This window comes from Panthera leo, chromosome C2 (assembly GCF_018350215.1).
Source record: "Panthera leo isolate Ple1 chromosome C2, P.leo_Ple1_pat1.1, whole genome shotgun sequence".
NCBI lineage: Eukaryota > Metazoa > Chordata > Mammalia > Carnivora > Felidae > Panthera > Panthera leo.
Window position 1 is genome coordinate 3,715,394 of NC_056687.1, and position 21,768 is coordinate 3,737,161.

The window sequence follows — 21,768 nt, forward strand, 5'->3', positions numbered from 1 at the left end:
TAGAGTGTCCACAGCATCAGCTGCAGTTCTGGTGGAAATAGGACCTGGCCTTCTTTTCTTCCTTTTCCCTTTGGAACCAGGCGTATAGTCTTTTGTTTTTGTTTTTTATTTCATTTTCTCTTTTTTGGATAGGCTTCTTCTTCTTTTTTTGCTTTTTCTTTGGAATTGGGTTTGTAGTTCTTTGTTTCTCTGTTTGTTTGTTTTTTGTTCCTTTTCCTTTTCTCCTTTTGTGGATCAGGCTTTTTTATTTTTATATCAGGTTTATTGTAGCAAAGCAGGGTTCACACAGCACACACCAGAAATACTTCCTGAAGTGCCAGTCCGTGTACAGTATGACCCCTTCTTAATACAGCATTACACTCAGGAGCAGGAAACATACAAGCTTTCATAATAGAAAACTATTGTATCATAAATGTAGACTTACGGAACACAGTGACTCCAGAAAGCACAATAATATTTATCATAGGAGTCCCAGAAGAAGAACAGGGAAAAGGGGCAGAAGGTTTATTTGAACAAATTATAGCTGAGAATTTGCCTAATCTGGGGAAGGAAACAGGCATTCAAGTCCAACAGGCACAAAGAACTCCTCTCAAAATCAACCAAAACAGGTCAACACCAAGACATATCATAATGAAACTTGCAAAATACAAAGATAAAGAGAGAATTCTGAAAGCAGCTAGGGACAAAAGGTCCTTAACCTACAAGGCTAGACACATAAGGTTAGCAACAGACCTGTCCACTGAAATTCAGCAGGCTGGAAGGGAGTGGTAGGAAATATTCAAAGTGCTGAACGGGAAAAATATGCAGCCAAGAATTCATTATCCAGCGAGGCTGTCTTTCAGATTAGAAGGAGAGATAAAGAGTTTCCAAGACAAGCAAAAACTAAAGGAGTTCATGACCACTAACGAAGCCCTGCAAGAAATATTAAGGGGCAGGAAAGAGAGACCAAAAGCAACAAAGACTAGAAAGGAACAGAGACGATCTACAAGCATAGCGACTTTACAGGTAATACAATGCCACTAAATTCATATCTATCAATAATTACTATAAATGTAAGTGGGCTAAATGCTCCAATAAAAAAACATAGGGTACCAGGATGGATTAAAAAAAAAACAAGACCCATCAATATGCTGCTTCCAAGAGACCCATTTTATACCCAAAGACACCTCCAGATTGAAAGTGAAGGGACGCAAAACTATCTGTCATGCTAATGGATGTCAAAAGAAAACTGGAGTAGCCATACTTATGTCAGACAAACTAGATTTTAAACCAAAGACTGTAACAAGTGATGAAGAAGGGCATTATATCATGATTAAGGCATCTATGCAAGAAGATCTAACAATTGTAAACATTTATGCTCCCATCTTGAAGAACCCAAATATATAAATCAATCACAAACATAAAGAAGCTCATTGATAATAATACCATAATAGTAGGGTACTTTAACACCCCACTTACAACAATGGATTGGTCATCTAAGCAGAAAATCAGCAAGGATACAATGGCTTTGAATGACATACTGGATTGGACTGACTTAACAGACATATTCAGAGCTTTTCATCCTAAAGCAGCAGAACATGTATCTACTCGAGTGCACATGGGACATTCTCCAGAATAGATCATGTACGGGGTCACATATCAGGTCTCAACCAGTACAAAAAGATTAAGATCATAGCATGCATATTTTCAGACCATAATGCTATGAAACTTGAAGTCAACCACAAGAAAAAATTTGGAAAGACCACAAATATATGGAGGTTAAAGAATATCCTACTAAAGGATAAATAGATTAACCAGGAAATTAAAGAAGAAATAAAAAAAAAAAACACATGGAAGCAAATGCAAATGAAAACAGTACAAAATTTTTGGGATGCAGCCGGCAAAAAGTGGTCCTCAGATGGAAGAATATAGCAATACAAGCCTACCTCAAGCAAGAAAATTCTCAAATACACAACCTTATACCTAAAGGAGTTGGAAAAAGAACAACAAATAAAGCCTAAAATCAGCAGAAGAAGGGAAATAATAAGGATTAGAACAGAAATAAATGACATAGAAATAAAAAAAAAAAAACACAGTAGAACAGATCAATGAAACTAGGAGCTGGTTCTCTGAAAGAATTAACAAAATTGATAAACCCCTAGCCAGACTTATCAAAAAGAAACGAGAAAGGACCCAAGTAAATAAAATCCCAAATGAAAGAGGAGAGATCACCATCAACACTGTAGAAATAACAATTATAAGAGAATATTATGAGCAATTATACAGCAACAAATTGGGCAATCTGGAAGAAATGGATAAATTCTTAGAAATGTATAAACTACCAAAGCTGAAACAGGAAAATAGAAGATTTGAACAAACCCATAACCAGCAAAGAAATTTAATCAGTAATCAAAAATCTTCTAATGAACAAAAGTCCAGGGCCAGATGGCTTCCCAGGGGAATTCTACCAAACCTTTAAAGAAGAATTAACACCTATTATTCTAAAACTGTTCCAAAAAAATGAAAAACTTCCAAATTCATTCTATGAGGCCAGCATTACCTTGATTCCAAAACCAGACAAAGACCTCACTAAAAAGGAGAATTAAAGGCCAATATCCCTGGTGAATATGGACGCAAAAACTCTCAACAAGATACTAGCAAATCGAATTCAACAGTACATTAAAAGAATTATTTACCACAATCAAGTGGGATTTATTCCTGGGTTGCAGTGGGGGTTCAATATCTGCCAATCAACCAATTCAGTATACCAGATTAATAAAAGAAAGGATAAGAACCATATGTTCCTCTCGATAGATGCAGAAAAAGCATTTGACAAAATACTTCATCCTTTCTTGATAAGAAGCCTCAAGAAAGTAGGGATAGAGGGATCATACCTCAAGAACATAAAGGCCATTATACAAAAGACCCACAGCTAATATCATCCTCAATGGGAAAAAACAGAGAGATTTCCCCCTAAAGTCAGGAACAAGACAGGCATGTCCACTATCGCCACTGCTATTCAACGTAGTTTTGGAAGTCCTAGCCTCAACATTTGGACAACAAAAAGAAATAAAAGGCATCCAAATTGGCAAGGAAGAAGTCAAACTTTCACTCTTTGCAGGTGACATAATACTCTGTAGAAAACCCGAAAGACTCCACCAAAAAATTGCTAGAACTCAGCAAAGTCTTAGGATATGAAATCAATGTATAGAAATCAGTTGTATTTCTATACACTAATAATGAAGCAGCAGAAAGAGAAATTAAGGAATGGATCTCATTTACAATTGCACCAAAAACAATAAGATACTTAGGAATAAATCTAACTAAAGAGGTGAAAGATCTGTACTCTGAAAACTATAGAAAGCTTATGAAAGAAATTAAAGAAGACACAAAGAAATGGAAAAACACTCCATGCTCATGGATAGGAAGAACAAATACTGTTAAAATGTCTATACTACCCAAAGCAATCTACACATTCAATGTAATCTCTGTCAAAATAACACCAGCATTTTCCGCAGAGCTAGAACAAACAATTCTATTTTTTTAGTTTATTTCTTTACTTTGAGAGAGAGAGAGAGGTTGTATGAGTGTGGAGGAGAAGCAGAGAGAGAGAGAGAGGGAGAGAGAGAATTCCAAGCAGGCTCCACACTATCAGTGCAGAGCCCAACTCAGGGCTTAACTCATGAACTATGAGATCATGACCTGAGCCAAAAGCAAGAGCTGGATGCTTAACCAACTGAGCCACCCAGGTGCCCCTTGAACAAACAATTCTAAAATTTGTATAAAACCATAAAAGACCCCAAATAGCCAAAGTGATGTTGAAAAAGAAAAGCAAGGCAGGAGGCATCACAATTCTGGACTTGAAGCTATATTACAAAGCTGAAGTCATCAAGACAGTATGGTACTGGCACAAAAACAGACACATCGATCAATGGAACAGAATAGAGAACTTGGAAATGGACCCACAACTATATGGTCAACTCATTTTCAACAAAGCAGAAAGGAATATCCAATGGAAAAAAGCCAGTCCTTTCAACAAATGGTGCTGGGGAAACTGGACAGCAACATGCAAAAGAATAAAACTGGATCACTTTTTTACACCACACACAAAAATAAATTCAAAATGGATAAAAGATCTAAATGTAAGACAGGAAACCATCAAAATGCTACAGAAGAACACGGGCAACAACCTCTGTGATCGTGGCTATAGCAACTTCTTACTAGACATGTCTCCTGAAGGAAGGAAAACAAAAGCTAAAATGAACTAGTAGGGGCACCTGGGTGGCTAAGTTGGTTATCTGACTCTTGATTTCAGCTCAGGTCATGATCTCACAGTTCTTGAGTTCAAGCCCTGAGTTGGGCTCTGTGCTGACAGTGTGGAGCCTGCTTGGAATTCTCTCTCTCTGTCCCTCTTCCACTCTCTCTTTCTCTTTCAAAACAGATTAATAAACTTAAAAAAAATGAACTACTGGGACTTCATCAAGATAAAAAGCTCCTGTACAGGGAAGGAAACTAAAAGGCATTAAAACTAAAAGGCAACCTACAGAATGGGAGAAGATCTTTGCAAATGACATATCTGATAAAGGTCTAGTATCCAAAATCTATAAAGAACTTATCAAACTCAATACCCAAAAAATAAATAATCCAGTTTAGAAATGGGCAGAAGACATGGACAGACATTCCTCCAAAGAAGACATCCAGATGGCTAACAGACATGAAAAAATGCTCAACATCACTCATCATCAGGGAAATACAAATCGAAACCACAATGAGATACCACCTCATACTTGTCAGAATGGCTATCGTTCATAGCTCAGGAAACAACAGATGTTGGCAAGGATGTGGAAAAGGTGGGGACCCTCTTATACAGGTGGGGGGATGCAAAGTGGTGCAGCCGCTCTGGAAAACAGTGTGGGGGTTCCTCAAAAAGTTAAAGATAGAGCTACCCTATGACCCAGCAATTGCACTACTAGGTATTTATTCAAAGGATACAAAAATACTGATTTGAAGGGGTACATGCACCCCAAAGGTTATAGTAGCATTATCAACAATAGCCAAATTATGGAAAGAGCTCAAATGTCCATTGACTGATGAATGGATAAAGAAGATGTGGCATGTATGTATGTACAAACACACACACGCGCGCGCACACACACACACACACACACACACTGAAATATTACTCAGCCATCAAAAAATAGGAAATCTTGTATGGAAACCAATTTGACAATAAATTTCATATATTGAAAAAATAAAAAAATAAAATAAAAAAAAGAAAAAAATAGGAAATCTTGCCATTTGCAATGACATGGATAGAACTAGAGTGCATCATGCTAACCAAAAGAAGTCAGGGAAAGACAAATACCATATGATTTCAATCATATGTGGGATTTAAGAAAGAAAACAGATGGACATAGGGGGAAGGGAAGGAAAAATAAAATAAGATAAAAACAGAGAGGGAGGCAAACCACAAGAGACTCTTAACGATAGAGAACAAACTGAGGGTTGATGGAGAGGGGTGGGTGGGGGAGGGGCTAGATGGGGGATGGGCATTAAGGAGGGCATGTGTTGTGATGAGCCCTGGGTGTCATGTGTAAGTGATGAATCACTAACTTCTACTCATGAAACCAATACAACACTACACGTTAACTAACTTGAGTTTAAATAAAAAGTTGGAAGAAAAAAAAGTAGAATGTTGGTTGCAAGTTGAAATCTTAAATTTTGTATCCTTCAAAATCAGATATTAAAAAAAAATTTGCTTAGGGGTGCCTGGGTGGCTCAGTCAGTTGAGCGTCCGACTTTGGCTCAGGTCATGATCTCGCAGTTCAGGGGTTTGAGCCCCGCGTCGGGCTCTGTGCCGACAGCTCAGAGCCTGGAGCCTGCTTCAGATTCTGTGTCTCCCTCTCTCTCTGCACCTCCATGCTCATGCACTCTCTCTCTCTCAAAAATAAATAAACATTAAAAAAATTGCTTAAATTGTTTGGAAGCTCATGATGTTTTAATTAAAATTATTTTTTTTTCTAAAAAACTTTTTTCCGTAGCCAGATTTTCCTCAAACTGTATATAATGCAGTAGTCATCCAAATGCACACTACCCAGATTTATCCATGTTGGACTTTTTTCTATTCACCTTGATAGCTCTCATTTTACAAAAAGAAATAAAACAATAAAAATACCCCTTTTACCCATTCTTTTCTCTCCCTTCCTGGAGCTAACCACCATTCTGCAGTCACTGTATATTATTCACATGCATATCTGTGAACAGTGTGTCATGTTTGTTATTGTTTAAATCATCAGAAATGGTATTATAATATGCAGGCTTTTCATCTTACATTTTATACTTAACTTCTGAAATTTATCCCTATTGATAAAAATCAGTTTGATTCATCCATTTTAATGTGGGATGCATTCCCCTATTGATAAGCAATTAGGTATATTATTTTTTGAGAGAGAGAGAACACACAGGTACGTGTGTAAGAGTGGGGAAGGGGCAGAGGGAAAGAGAGCGAGAGAGAGAGGGAGGGAGGGAGGGAACATCTTAAGCAGGCTCCACACCCATTGTAGAGCCAGATGTGGCACCTGATGTGGGGCTCAATCTCAAGTCCATGAGATCATGACCTGAGCCAAATCGGGTGCTCAACCGACTGAGTGATTAGATTATTATTATTTCCGATTTCTTCTTATCAAAACAATACACACTTGTTCCATTTACTAGGAGTTGTCAAAATGGTGGTCAAAGTAGATGTGCTAATTACACTCAGCGACTTTGAGGAAGAGTTCCTATTTCTCTATACCCTTGTCAGTATTTCATGATATGGGTACAAACCATGTGAGTGAAATGGTGTGTTAATGTCAGTGTATTTTGTAATTCCCAACTATGAGTGACACTGGGCCTCTCTCCATCCTTTACTTATGTGTCTATTTTCAAAACCGTGTTTGTCTTGCTCTTGTTGGTTTGTAGAAGTTCTTTATGTATCTTTGATAGTGATCCTTTGTCAAGTACATTGGTTTCAAATATCTTTTCCTAGTTCGTGGCTTGGCTTTTTTATTCATCTGTCATGTCTTCCGGAATAGATAGCCTTCATTTTAATCGAATCAAACCTGACAACTGTACCTTCACAATGTGCACTATTTTAGAAAATCCCAAGAAATCTTTAAAGGATACAAAGTTAATATAAAAAATGGATTGTGTTTGGGGTGCCTGGGTGGCTCAGTCGGTTAAGTGTTTGATTCTTGATCTCTGCTCAGGTCGTGACCACCCAGTTTGTGGGAAGGAGCCCTTTGTCCGTCTTCATGCTGACAGCATGGAGCCTGCTTGGGATTCTCTCCCTCCCTCTCTCTCTGCCCCTCCCCCACTCGTGCATGTGCACGTGTGCACATGCTCTCTCTCTCTTTCAAAATAAATAAACTTAAAAAAATGAATGGTGGGGGCACCTGGGTGCTTCAGTCATTTAAGCGTCTGACTTCAGCTTAGGTCATGATGTCAAGGTTCATGAATTCGAGCCCTGCATCGGGCTCTCTGCTGTCAGCAAGGAGCCTGCTTCGCGTCCTCTGTCCCCCTCTCTATCTGCCCCTCCCCTACTTGCACCCTCTCTCTCAAAAATAAACATTAAAAAAACAAGAATTGTGATTTTACATGTTAGCAACAAACAATTGGGAGTAAAACGATCATCCGTGGATAAAGGCAATTATATTTCTTCTTTTGTGATCTTTATGCCTTTTTTTCTCTTGCCTTACTACATCTATCAGAACCACCATGACAATGTTAAATTGAAATGAAGGTAAGAATCCTTGCCTCGGTCCCAATCTTACGGGAGAATGTTCATTTTTCTCCACGAAGCATGACACTGTGATGGTTTTTGGTAGATGCCCTTTATCAGCTGTAAAATGTTCCTCTCTACTCCTCGTTGTCTAAAAGTCTTCATTATGTGTGAGTATGAACTTCATCAAATGCTTTTAAAGCACTCATTGAAATGATCACATTTTTAATTTTCACTTTCTTTAACTAATGTGATGAGTTGCATTGATTGATTATTTGATGTTAACCCTACTTTGTTTTCATTAGATAAACCCTTCTCATCCGTGGTGTGTTACTGTTTTTGTATGTTTCTGGTTCAGTTTGCTAATATTTTGTTAATATTCCTGATCTATGTTCATGATGGTCTGTTAGGGTTTGGTATTAGGTATATGTTGTCCCATAAAATGAGTTGGGAAATGGCCCTTCCTCATCTTTTTTCTAAGTTTGTCTAAGAAGGGAGCTTGCTGATAGAATCAAACAGTGAAACTACCTGAACCTGAAATTTACTTCGCAGAAAGGTTTTTTGATAGGAACTTCAAAATTTTCCAGAGAAATAAGGCTATTTAGATTTTTTACTTATTCTTGTGTCCACTTGATAAATTGTGTTTTTCAAGGAATTTGTCCGTTTTATCTGAGTCATCAAATTTGTTGGTGTAGATATTAATTAATATGAATATTATTCTGAACATAACCTGATTTTCCTTTTAATGTCTGTAGGGCTATAGTGATAGCCCATTTTCATTTCCGATATTAGTAATTTGTGTTCTCTGTCATTTTTTTCTTGATCGGTCTAATTAGAAATATATCAAGGGGCATCTGGGTGGCTCAGTCTGTTAAGCGTCCGACTTCAGCTCAGGTCACGATCTCACAGTTCGTGGGTTCGAGCCCCGTGTCAGGCTCCATGCTGTCAACGTGGAACTTGCTTGGGTTTTGGGATTCTCTCTCTCTCTTTCTCTCTGTCTCTGGCTCTCTCAAAAATAAATAAATAAACTTAAAGAAATGTATTGTTTTTTTAGCCTTTTCAGAAACCCAGCGTTGTTCATTTTTTTTCTCGTCAGTTTTTTTTTTCTTTTTTATTTCTGTTAGACCTTGTGATACTATCCCAGAGGCTTTGTTTATTTCTAACCCCTTTGCCCTCTGTTCTTCCACCGTGTGAGGCGGAAACATCTGTGAGCAAGAAAGCACCGTCTGTGAACCAAGAAGACCGCCCCAGCAGAAGGCGACCGTGCTGGTGCCATGACCCTGGACCTCCAGGCTCCAGAGCCATGAGACATCAGCACTGTTAATAAGCTACCCCGTCCATGGGCTTCTGTTACGGCAGCCTGAGCACACTAAGGGCCGGACACGCACCCTCGTCTCCACACGCAAGTTGCCCATCGGCACACAACACGTAAGTCAAAACATGGCAGAGCCTGACCCACTCATGTTTGATCACACGGCTCGTGTGGTTTCCGAGCTTTGCCGAGTGCCTGTTCCTGTGCTCCATCAAAGTCCACGGACTCGAGAATGGCCACCACCCAGTGCGGGGGCTGGTGGGTGGCCCTCTCGGCAGGTGGCCCTCACCCCATTGGCTTAGGACGATCGATCCCTGTTTACAAGTCTTCTTAATCATTAAGCATAATCATTACTAGTGCCCTGCATGCTCTGAGAAGCATCCCAGTTTGGACAAGTCATGACACGGTCACCTCCCTAAAGGGTCTCCCCTGGCCTCGAGGTGGGTGGAGGCTGGCCCGGCTTTGACCAGGATGTGGGGCTCTTGCAGCTGCCCTCCCGCTGGTGTTGTCTTAGCCTCCCCTGAGACGAGGAAGTTAGAACAAAGCCTCCATGGGGATTATTTGGGTGAGGTGCGGAACGCAGGAAAGGATTCTGCAAACATTGGTGATTGATTACGAAGGGCCGGTGATTCACAGAGACCAGCAATGGAATGTGCACAGGGAGGGCGGAGGCAGGCCCGGGACACTGTGGAGGCACAGGCCTATGGTCGGACAGGGTCTCAGGTGCAGGGGCGCCAAGCGCCAGGCAGAGGTCCCCGGAAGCCCAGCCAGGGTGGGTAAGGGGAGGGACCCGGGCCCGGGTCTTTTAACTGTGTTCTTCACTCCCCCTTGTGAGAAAATTTCCAGAGAAGGTAGATCTCAGAGCCAGATGCGCTGAGCCCTGGGGCTGCCATAGCAGAGGCCATCACACTAGGTGGTTCTGGCCACAGCGGGAAGTCTGCCTCCTCCAGCCCTGGTGGCTGCACACTGCCCTTGGCATTCTTGTTCTTAGCTGCATCACCTCAGCCCCCGCCTCCGTGGTCACCTGCTGTCTCCCTGCGTGTCTGTGTTTCTCTTCTTACAGGGACACCAGTCATAGTGGATGAAGGGTCACCCTGCTCCGGTCTGACCTCATCTCAACTTAAATAATTACACTTGCAATAACCCAATTCCAAATACGGCCACGCTCTGAGCTTCCAGGAAGGGTATGAATCTGGGGAGGATGCTATCCATCCTGGCACTCTTGGAAGTCACTTAGTGACAATGATTTGATTCACAGGCAAATCTGAAGCCCGAGAGCACAGGGGCTTGTCCGGCTCGGCTGGCAGGGGACCATCTTCCGCCCTTCCCCGGCTGTCCTCCTGGGACGCGGCTCAGAGCAGCGCTGAGGGCTGGCTTGCACCAGGTGCCAGCTGGGGGCACATCCACGTCCCGGTGTCCGTGTGCTGCCAGAACCTTGGCTTCCTGTTGGAGCCCATCCAGCGGCTCAAGAAAGGCCCATCCGGGTCTGAAAGGAGGGGCTGTCAAGGAGGGGCCTGGCGCCCCAGGCACATCTGCCTCCCGGCTTTTAGTTCTGTTTATTCCTGACTTATCTCTGTTCCTTTGGGTGTCCTGGTCATCGGCTAACTCATGGCTGGGAAGCTTCCTTGTCGTAACAGCACCTGGGGTTGATGCAATAGCTCAAACCCAGAGGCGCTCCGGGGTGAGGGGTGCTGTGGCCGAAACCGCCAGCTGTAGACCTTGGGCTAAACATTGGTTTCTCCAAAACACCCCCGGGGTTTGTCACATACGCCTGCATGTAGCAGGACAGACAGTGACCCAGTGTTGGGAGCAGGAGACCCTAGGTCTTTGAGGGGCATCCTAGGGCTCCTGGCTTCTGTTCTGACTCACCAGGACCCTCTGTCCTCTCCCCCTCCCCCTCCAGAGTTGTGGGGAGACTAATCTGCACAGCTCCACTCCCCCGATTTGTCCTCCGAGTAAACCACGCCAAAGACGGGGGCCTCCAGGAAGGGTCTGGAAGTCTCTCTCCAGGCAGCAGGAGGAAACTCTGTGCAGGACACAGAGGGAGGTGCCCACACCCAAGGCAGCTGTGGAACGGTATGACAGCCGGTGGATAGGACTCTCCCCAGGGAGATGTGTGATCCCAGGGGCGAACCCAAGCGCCCCGATTAACAGGACTGCGGGTCCACCCCTCCATCCGGCTCTCTGCTGGCTGGAGGAACCAGGAGGGACGGTGCTAGTGAGCTGAGAGGTAGCCCGGAGCATGTAAGCCTGGGAGGCCACGCTGACTCTGTGTTTGTGTGGGTTAGCAGTGCCTGTCTGGGGCGCCCTGTGACCGTCACCCATCTGGGAGTTCCTATTCACTCTCAAAACCCAGTTCAGATCGCTCTCCCAGGGAGAAGCTTCCGCAGTGTATCACAATGCACGTGTCGAGGCTTACTCTCCCCCGTGGGCTGTGGGCTGTGGGCTCTGAGGCCAGGGGTGCCGCCCGGGGTCCGGAGGCTCCAACGTTAGCAGGCCACCCACCCTGCCCTTGATCCACGGTCAGTCCACGCTCGTGACATATACATGCCAGTGGCCATGCACTCCACAGGTGGGAAGGTTGCAGCCCCAGCACTCAGGGCCAGACGGCCTGCTTCTGGACCCGTCCAGGAGACCCTCACCTCACCTTCCCTGGGACACCAGAGCACAGGGCCCAGGGCAGGTAGGGGAGGGATCCCAGGACAGTGCAGGCAGAGATAAGGCTTCAGAGCAGGAGGAAGGAGAGAGATCCCAGCAGGTGCCAGGATGTGCTCCCCCTGGGTTCAGGGACGCCCGCGGCAGCCACCTGTCAGGGTGTGGCCGGCGACCAGCTCTGGCCCTGGTGTTCGTTCACTCCTAGAAGTTGAACCACCCCCCTCCCCCCGCCCCGAACAAGGAGGCTGGGGTAAGGCAGTGAGCCCGCAAGCTCTAGAAGGCAGGGCGGGCTCTTTGGATCCCATCCTCTGCCCCTGGGTCAAGGGTTCCCTAGCACCGAGGAAAGGAACACACAGGAATTCCCTCCCCACAAACATTTACCCGACGCTCCAGTGCCCCTGTGCCAGTTCAAGCTCACTGTCCTCTGACCCAGCTGTGCTCCTGCTGCACGCCCCCCCCCACCCCCGCCCGCCCCGGCCAGACCACAGCTGCTCTTGTATCACATCTGGGGTCCACGAGCCCAGACCCCCCGCCTCTGCACCTGCCGTGCCACACCTGCTGATCGCCGTGTGTCCCCAGGTGCCTGGCTTAGCTCTGCATTACCTAAGTGGGCAGCCCTGTGGATGAGGTGCTACGGGACAGGCTGGGAAACCGAGGCACAAGTGGTAAAGTGACCCAGGACCAAATGTCTCACCCTCCCATCATAACTACCACATGGCCCGGTCTCCCCACGGAGGACTCTTCAAGGACAGGGATTTATCACTCATCCCAAGCCCCAGGCTCTGTCCACGTGAACTGAGTTAGACTGAAAGCAAAACACCAGCTGTTTTTTTGCGGTGGGGGTGGTTCTGGGCACTGGCTGCAATCTGAGGGGTCTTCCCGAGCTGGGGGGAGGCAGGGGACCAGCTCCGACAAGGCTCCAGCTCCCCCGGTGATTCTAAGTGCAGTCGGATAGAGGCCAAGGCGCTCTGACAGTTCAGATAGGTGTTCCCTCTAAGCCCCGTTTCTGGGGTGTTCGCATCTTCCTGAAACCTGGCTCAGCTCCACGACGACGCCGGGCCTGGGGGTACTGTGGGGGCAGGAAGGCAGCGGTCTGGCCAGAAAAGGCTCCCAGGGATTTTCTCTATGATGACCATTATTGTAAATATTTATTTATTATTTTGAGAGAGAGAGAGAGAGAGAGACAGAGTGCAAGCAGGGGAGGGGCAGAGAGAAAGGGAGATGGAATCCCAAGCAGGCTCCAGGCTCCGAGCGGTCAGCACAGAGCCCAGCACTGGGTTTGAACCCATGAACTATGAGATCATGGCCTGAGCCAAAGTCGGATGCTTAACCGACTGAGCCACCCGGGCGCCCCATATGATGATATTTAATAACAAAGACCATGCCATCTGTTAGCTTGGGTGCACGCTCTCCTTCTGGGAACAAAGCAAGCTCTGAAAACAACACAGACTTTGCTCTGTCTTCAGCCTGCCCTTGTCTTGGAAGGAACGGGAAACCAGACGGTGAGCCTCGCCTCGGGTCCGTTTCTCATGGGCTTGCTGCACAAGGTGGGCCCCAGCCCTGTGCCGGCGTGTGCACGGTCAGGCCCCGTCAGTCACCGGGTGGAGAACAGCTCTGTGCACAAACTCCGGGGTGGCCCAGGTCTCCCTCCGACCCCACCCCCCTACCTCGGGGGCTGAGGCGACCAGCCAGGTGCACCTGCTCTGGGTCCAAGACAGCTCCCTGAATCCCAGGTCTACGAGAGTAACCCCTGACAGGCACCTTACATTGTGAGCCATAGTTCATTCCTCCGGAAAATGGGTATATTTTTCCCCACCTTGTTTTGACAGGCTATTATAAAATAATCTCCTTTATTAAAAAAAAAAAAAAAAAAAAGCAAGCTGAGCAAAGGTATCCAGTAAGTTCTCATTTGGCTTAAAAATGTGCTTAGATCTAGAGAGAACATTTCTGGAAAAATACCTAAGAAAATGTTAAACCGATACCTCTAGACAGGAGAGGGCTTTTTTGTATCGTGTGGTTTTTATTTATTTATTTATTTTTAGTTTATTTCTTTCGAGACAGAGAGAGAACAGGGGAGGGGCACAGAGAGGGGGGGAGGGAGAGAATCCCAACCGGGCTCTGCGCTATCAGCACAGAACCGGCCACCGGGCTCGACCTTACAAACCGTGAGATCGCGACCTGAGCCCAGATCAGAGTCTGACGCTTAACCGACTCAGCCACCAGGCGCCCCTGCATGGTCTGATTTTTCAAACTTACTGCGTGCATTCTGTTTTTATCAAAAGATTACAGTTGATTACATTAAATGTTATCACGATAGCGAATTCGTTTATTTAACGCATTTATTAAAGTGTAGTTAATGGTAGAAATAAGTCTTACAGGAAACAATACAAAAAGAAAGGGTGGGAATTTCAAGAGTTTCGAAGGAGAGACGAGACCCGTGCGCACAGTGCTGACTCGCTGACTTTTCAAGCACCTGAGGGTCTGGGATTAAGTGGCCTGGGCGCTGTGGCCATGGAGGTGCTGAGCCTTCATCCTGGCCTCCAGGCCAGGCTAATCCCGGCTCCCGGTAGAGGACTGTAACCAGGAGACTGGAGCCTGACCTCCCGGCTTGCTTGCTGCCACAGCGGTGGGGTGGACTTGCTCTCTCCCCCGCAGGAAGATGGGCCGCTGGGGGACTTCACAGTCCCGTGCAGGCAGAAGCAGGTGCAGCCGGAGCCAGAGGGAAGGGCCGTCCCCAAACAAACAGAAGGCAGAGCCCTTGTACAAACACAGGGGTATAAATGAGTCTGCTCTGCCGACGCGGCACGTCCTCTGAGCAGTCGGGTCCCCAGAGCCCGCCCGTGACCATGGAGGCCAGAGTGCTCTGGCTGCTGGCTTTGGTCCTGGCCTTGGGGTCCTCCAGCTTGGCTGACGAGTATGTGGGCCTGTGTGAGTACCGTTCTGACTTCGCTCTGTAGGAAGGAGGGGCCATGGGGGGGGTGGGGAGGACATAGGAGGAGGAGAAGAGACACTAGGTCCGGGCTTGGGGGGTGTGTGTGTGCGGGGCTTTCTGGGGGCTAGAGGAAAGTGATCAAGCCCCCACATTGATTTATAATCGCCATTTACCAGACACGCATGTTCCTTCCCAATAGCCCTACAAACTGGGTCTTGCTGTTTTACAGACGAAGTAGCTGAGGCTCAGAAAGTTAGTAACTGGCTGCAGGCACCCCCTCCCCGCCAGTGTTGAAACCGGGATTAGAACCCAGATCTGCCTGGCCGGCCGGCCACCCCACCGCCTTCTTGGCTACAGATTTCTGAGCGACGGTGTAGGTCTTCACGCACCGTTCTGGCCCACTTGCAAGGCAGAAAGGAAAGACCGAGGAACACGGTTTCCTGAAGAGCATTTTCAGCACACGGTTTTCATTTGGCCGTGGCATTGTCCCTGCAGGTGGGGGGAGGGCGGCTGTCCCACCCACCCAGCTTTGAAGAAATTAGGGTGTGGCTCTTATCAGGGGCCAAAGGCCGTGGTTCCCAAACGTGGTGCCTGTCAGAGTCACCAGGACAGCTTTGCGACCCCTACTGCCCAGGATGTGCCCTTCGTGCCACAGTGCCTCTGGGATCCCAGTGTGAGCAAATCTGGCTGGGAAACCAGCGGGTTGAGGCATTACCGCCTGGCACAATAGAGTGGGATTTTAGACAGTTCACATGGTTCTGTTTTCCTAAGGAAAATCCCATTAGGCAATGAGGCCGACTTGGCGGAACTTGAATTTTTTTTTAATGTTTATGTATTTTTGAAGAAGAGAGAGTGTACAGGTGGGGGGAGGGGCAGAGAGCGAGGGAGGCACAGAATCCGTAGCAGCTCCAGGCTCCGAGCTGTCGGCGCAGAGCCCGACGCGGGGCTCGAACTCGTGAACCACGAGATCGTGACCTGAGCTGAAGTCGGACGCTTAACCAACCGAGCCACCCAGGCGTCCCAGATTTTGCAGAACTTTAGACACTATGGGCTTGCTTCAACAACGAGTATTGAGGACAGAAGGATGTCCCAGGAGGACGTGACCAGCCAAGTGCCTGGGGGACAGGGGGACACGGGAAAGAAATGGAAAATAGCATGCGCTGTGGTTTTCTGTACTGAACGTACATCTCCTCTTACACTATTCATTTTTTTTAAGGGGACAGTTTGTGTTGATAACACAGTGAAGGAGAATTTGTTTCGGGGTTCAGGAGCCCCCAGATTCCCACGGGTTCCTGCCAGCTGAAGGGACCCGAGGCCCATGGACTTCCCGACAAGGCTCCAGGGGCACATGAGTGAGGGGGGCGCCCTGGCAGAGGCCAGAGTCCCCAGAGAGCATACAGAAGTGTGCATGGGAGGAGGGTGCTCCTCGAGCCGATGTTGGGGTGCGGGTGGGGTCACGTGCTTCGAACCCAGAGGCTGGGGGCGGTTGCAAACTTGCCAAATGAAGGCAGCAGCCAACACCCCGGGCCGGCAAGGGCTCCGGCCGCTGACCGGGCTTTGTTTGGGACAGCGGAGAACCTGTGTGCCGTGCCGGCCAAGAACAGGGTGGACTGTGGCTACCCCCAGATCAGCCCCGAGCAGTGTGTCAACAGGGGCTGCTGCTTTGACTCCAGCATCCCCGAGGTGCCTTGGTGCTTCAAGCCTCTGCAGGACACAGGTGAGAGGCCCCGCGAGCCCCGTGTCCCTCCCGGGCCCCCCCCGGGAAGCCTCCAGATCCCCAGGAAGCCGCGCGCACCCGGGCGGGACGGCCAGCACCGTGACTGTCCATCGGGGAGGGGGCCTCAGCCAGAGGCGTCGTGCACAGGGAGGTCAGCTGCCAGGGGCCGTCCCCTGCCGTCCCTTTGCTCGGCGGTTTGTGCGAACTATGAAAGCAGTCTTTTCAAAAAGGTGCTCAAAGTCAAGGCACTGTGTCCAGGGAACTAGTTTAAAAACCATCCTGGAGAGAAGTGGAAAACACACGGGTTTGGGAAGTTGGGCCGACATTCGAGGCCTCGCTCTGCAAACAAAGCATCGTCATCTGTGACGCGCTCCCGGCAGACGGCAGATGGTGGCAGCACCGGGCACGGAGCCCTGGCGCCTGTCCACGCCCCGCGACCTTTCCGCCCTGCCCCCACCGCGATGCACCCCTCCCTCCCTCGGTGTGCAGCGGGGTGCGGGACGGCCGCCCTGAGGAACCCCACCTCGGCCGCGAGCAGGTGTCTGTGCACGTGGGTGGTTCGTAGCCCGGCTCCCCGGTCCCACCTCGAATCTTGGGCGTGAGGTCTGCTGTGAACCCCCTGGAAGTCCAAATGCCAGCTCATCTTCTGAGAAGGGCACGGGCTCCACCTTCCTGGAGCCAGCACTCTCCCTGTGTCCCCCCCATAAGCGGGGAGTGGGGCCGCAAGCCAGCGGAGGCCGGCCTCCTGAGCAATGATGGGGCCCTGCCCACGGCCCTGGGGCTTCCTGCCCCTTCCCGGCAAATCGGGGCAGAGGCCCAGATACAGCTCTGGGACCAGGAGGGAGCTGCCCGTTGCCTCGCTGCTGGCTGTTGCCCTACTTTGGGGCCCCTCAGTGGGGGCGATGGGGGGGCTACACCCTTTCCTTTGGGCACTGGTGGGGGCCTTGAGATGATGTCATCTCATTGATCATCTGTCTGAACCCCTGTGTTCTGGTGGGACACGTGCTATTCTCCACGAGGCCGGACCCTCAACACTTCTCCAGGGACTGGGGGAGAATACAGCCCAAGGCACTGACCTTGGAGGCTGTCTTGACCTTGAGAAGCCGGGCACCTGGTGGGTGGGGCCAAGGCTGGTGGTGGCGATGCATGTCTGCGCTTTGCTTCCAGAATGCACATTTTGAAGCGACGCCCACCGGCCCTGGACACCCTGGAATGCGACCTTCCATGCTCCGGGGGACCCTGCCTGCGTCCTCTGCGGGCCGGCCGCGGCCGCTCCTCCCTGCTTTTCTCCCACCATGCTCCTGGCAAGCCCTTCCGCTGAAAGCTGATGCCTGGGGCCTGATGGCTTAACGAATAAAGATCCTGTGCTCAGCATGAGGGCTGTGCCTCATTCCCGAGACTCCTCTGTGCTGTTGAGTTTTATTTCTGCCAAGTGCATTTCCTTTCTCAGCCTCTCCTGGACGGTGGGGGGTGGGGGGTGGCAGGAGGGTGTGATGGCATCTCTAGCCCGGGGCCTCCCCAGGCCCCGAAAGGCAGGTCCTAAGGAGATGCCCCTTGCGTGAGGATGTCACAGGCCCCAGGCCAAGCCCTGACACGACAGGGAGCCCGAGTGGCCTTCTCAGCGGCCACCACCTCGTGTAAATTCAGAAAAGACACTGCAAATGTAAGTTTCAAAACAAACAAACAAACAAACAAACAAAGATCATTAGTGTCTTCCTTGGGGAAGAGAGCAAGCCAATAAAGCCATCTTCCAAACTGGCACTTTTCTGTACTTATTTGCAGGTCAAGTTTAACACCTGTGACACCTCGGGCAGCTTTCTTTTTCGTTTTCTTCTGAAAATGGCTGCAGCTCTGTAAGGGAGCGAGTCTCACCATGACGATCCCGTCCCAAGTCCTCACGGGGTCCCAATGACGCCTAGACGCAGAGCACCCCACCTCCGGCCCCTCTCCTCCTGGGACAGGTGGCTCCCCGCAGACTGCCCCCCCCCCCCCCCCGCGAGGCGGGTTTCCAAGGTGGAAGCCAAGCGCGCAGCTCGAGCAGATGGGCCGCCTGGTCCGAGCCACCCTCCCACTGGAGAAGAGACCCCAGTTTCCATCAAAACAACAAGGTTTGTTTCTGGGCCGTTGGGGCCAGGCCCCCAGAGCTGACTCTATCCCTGGAAGGGACATACGGTTGCCCTTGTCTTACAGATAAGGAAACATTAGGAGAAAGACTTAAAAAGACCCAGCCAGTGGCTTCTGCTGAGAGGGGACCACGTCAGGACGCCCAGGCCTCTGAAACCAAAGCTCTGTGTGTTCCTCGTAAAGCCCAGGAGCTACTCCTGCCAGGCCGAGGGAGGGAACCTTTCCAGAAGCATCTCCGACCAAGCAGCACGTGCAAAGTGCAGCTTCCTCTCCTGGGGACGCTGCTACCCAGAGCTGTTCTTGCCCGGACACCCCCCTGGCTCTGCCTTTGTGTCCCTTTCTCCTCACAGACCGAGCCCGGCCTTTGAGGCCAGGCCGGATCTTAGCTGGAGGGGTTCAGGGGTCACCCCGGGCCCTGGGCCTTGGCCTCAGGCCATGGCGATGACCGTCAGCCATGGTCCTGGTGACTGGGCTATGCCACACAGCCTGCTGGGTGAGGGGAGGGCCACGTCCTGGCCAGTGACAAGGGACAGCCGCCCCCCCCCCCACCACAGAGGCACGAGGACCCCAGACCTCGGCACCCCGCCCTTCCTGGATGCAGCTGTGGCCCAGCGGCCATCACCCCTCAGAGACAGTGCTGTCACCACCCACAGTGTCGTCACTCGCTTGCCAGATCAGAGCTACCGCTTCTCCTTCTGAGCCCTGGACATCCCGGTCCTGCCCACCACCCCCACCCCCCAGGCAGCATCTTCTGTCCTGTTGTCTTGCATTCTGGGCCCCAGTCTTGACAGGGTCTTCCCGGGGAACTCGGAGAGACCCCAGGCCAGACTCACACACGGAAACAACATTCACACCCAGCACAGGGGCCTCCTTCCAGAGACCTCGCTGCTTAGGAGAACCATCTGGAAGAGGGGGACTTGACTGTTTCATCCTGGGGCTCACAGGTCTTTCCTGAACCTTCCCTCTGTTGTTCCCACGGCGGGCGCAGGGGGGTCGTCACGCAAGTCAGGCTTTGGACTGTCTGCTCCATGCTCCTTGGGGGTCCCGGGCAGTGTGAATGCTACCCCCCCACCCCCACAAAGCCAACAGCTTCTCGAATACTTCAAAGAATGGATCCAGATGATAGAGCCATCTGAGAGGCTTCTGAAAACCTCAGAGGCCAGGCCGTTAGATCAGGCTTGAGGGTGGGCTCGGCCCCGGCCCCGGCCAGCCAGGCAGAGAAGCTGGTCACCTCCATCAGTGCCGGGCGGAAGCCCAACAGCGAGAGCAAAGTGGGTTGTTGGGTGGGTGGGGTCTCCAGGTCAGAGATTTGGACGCTGACCCAAGGTTCAAGATTCTTCCCCTCTCCAGCCTGTGTCAAAAACGAAGTGAACAAGCAAAACCTGTAGCTCACCTGTCCCCACAAAGCCTCTGGGCCAAAAAGGCCACAGACATCTGGGGACCCTGCCAGGCCACTTTAAAAAAAAAAAAAAAAAAAGACTCCACTAAAAATATCATTTATCTTGATCGCTGAGTTTTAGGGCAACCTTCCAATTTTGTGCCTCTCCCTCGCCCCGTCCTGAGCCCATGGGGGCCATGATATTCTCATGCACAAGTTCACAGAGCACCAGCAACCGGCCAGACCGCCGACCGCCTTGGAGGGAGATACCCCCAGCCGCCGCTCAATCCATCCACCTCGTCCAAGCCCCCAGGGCCCACCGGCTCCCTCTTCAGGTCACCACGAGTACTGCGGCTTCCTACCCATCGCGGCTGCCACCCTACCTTTCTCCCCTTCTAGAAAAGATGTATTAAGATCCCCGATCTCTCCGCTACACCTACCTCCTGCCGGCACCTCTTGAGCAAAACCCCATTTCCTTGAACACCCTCAAAACTGCATAACGCACACCTAAGTCCTATAGTTAATCCTTCCTAACACCTTCTTACTGAGATGCCCCATAATGTGCTGTGTTCCTGTGGTTTTTGGCAGGAGGACGTTGTCAAGACAGGCTGAAGGCTTGGTGGGGTGACGGGGGCGTAGGGACACATGGTCTCAACCCGTGGTCCTCAGTGGGGCCTTCACGGCCATAGGGGATGTTTGGAGATCTGTGGGCATGTCTCTTAGTGCCATATGAATGGGGGGAGGTGCTGCTGGCATCGAGTGGGCACAAAGCCAGATATGGGGGGTCTGCAGTGTGCTGGGGGGTACTGTGGACGGCCAGTGTCCTGTTGGACGCTCAGGCAGCCACAGACCTGTTTGTAATGGTTGGAGACTAGAAGTAGGTTAAAATCCTAGCACAGGGGCGCGTCGGGGGCTCAGCCGGTCAAGCGTCTGACTCTTGATCTCTGCTCAGATCATGACCTCACGGTTTAGAGGTTCAAGCCCCATATCGGGCTCCGCGCTGACAGTGTGGAGCCTGCTTGGGATTCTCTCGCTCCCTCTCTCTCTCTCTGCCCCTCCCCCACTCACTCTGTCTCTCTCAAAATGAAAATAACAATAATAATAAATGAAATGAATAGGGGTGCCTGGGTGGCTCAGTCCGTTAAGCATCCAACTCTTACTTTCAGCCCGGGTCATGATCTCACGGTCTATGAGTTCGAGCCCCATGTCAGGCTCTGCGCTAAGAGCACAGAGCCTGCCTGAGATTCTCTCTCTCCCTCTCCCCCTGCCCTTCCTCTGCTCTCTCTTTCTCTCAAAATAAAGTAACTTAAAAGTATTTTTTTTAAGTCAATAAATGAAATAAAATAAAATCCTAAAAGCAAAGTTGTTGTCAAGTTTGGATATACCAGATTTCCCAGGAATGCAAGGGAAGCCTTCTGCGTAGTTCGGAGCTTTGGCTGAGTGGGTCATTCCCGACACGCCATCACCAGGGACAGTGCCCCACGTGCCTTGTGACTTGTCCACCCTGGGGCTGCCTGTATCCTCGGTGCCTCGATGCCTTGCATCACTCGTAACAAGGGGGGGGCGGTTGGTGCAGGGGCGAGCCCCCGCCCTCACCTCTGTCTCCTCCTCCAGCTCTGGCATGGACAGCTACACAAACATGTAGCATTATCGCCCCATCATTACTTTCCCTTTACTTCTCATTTTTTCTAGGGCAGGCTGCATGTTTATTTCTTTTAAACTCTGTGTATAGGCAGGTTATTAAGTTATTAAGTATAAAATTATTAGGTATAACTTCAGTTCAGGAGATCAAAAGGGGTCTTATGAAATCCTTGCTGTAAAGAAGGGGGCTCTGCTGGGATGAGACTCCCCACCTCCCAGGGAGGCCTCTTGTCGCTTCTTGCCGGGGTCCCGAGCAAGACAGCCCCAGGAG

General features: G+C 49.5%; 1 protein-coding gene across 1 annotated transcript; it reads left to right on the forward strand.

Moving 5' to 3' along the window:
• Window positions 1-14,496: 14,496 nt before the first annotated feature.
• On the forward strand, window positions 14,497-17,729 carry TFF3 (trefoil factor 3). The gene is made up of 3 exons (XM_042955825.1): window positions 14,497-14,633; window positions 16,208-16,354; window positions 17,522-17,729. Exons 1-3 carry the CDS (start codon window positions 14,552-14,554, stop codon window positions 17,533-17,535), a joined length of 243 nt encoding a protein of 80 aa, XP_042811759.1. The 5' UTR covers window positions 14,497-14,551; the 3' UTR covers window positions 17,536-17,729.
• Window positions 17,730-21,768: the final 4,039 nt, after the last annotated feature.

Excerpts from the sequence above, each read along its gene's own strand:
- TFF3 (XM_042955825.1), top strand. The coding sequence starts at position 14,552 with ATGGAGGCCAGAGTGCTCTGGCTGCTGGCTTTGGTCCTGGCCTTGGGG. Across the intron at positions 14,634-16,207 it reads TGACGAGTATGTGGGCCTGT|CGGAGAACCTGTGTGCCGTG; the intron begins GTGAGTACCGTT and ends TGTTTGGGACAG.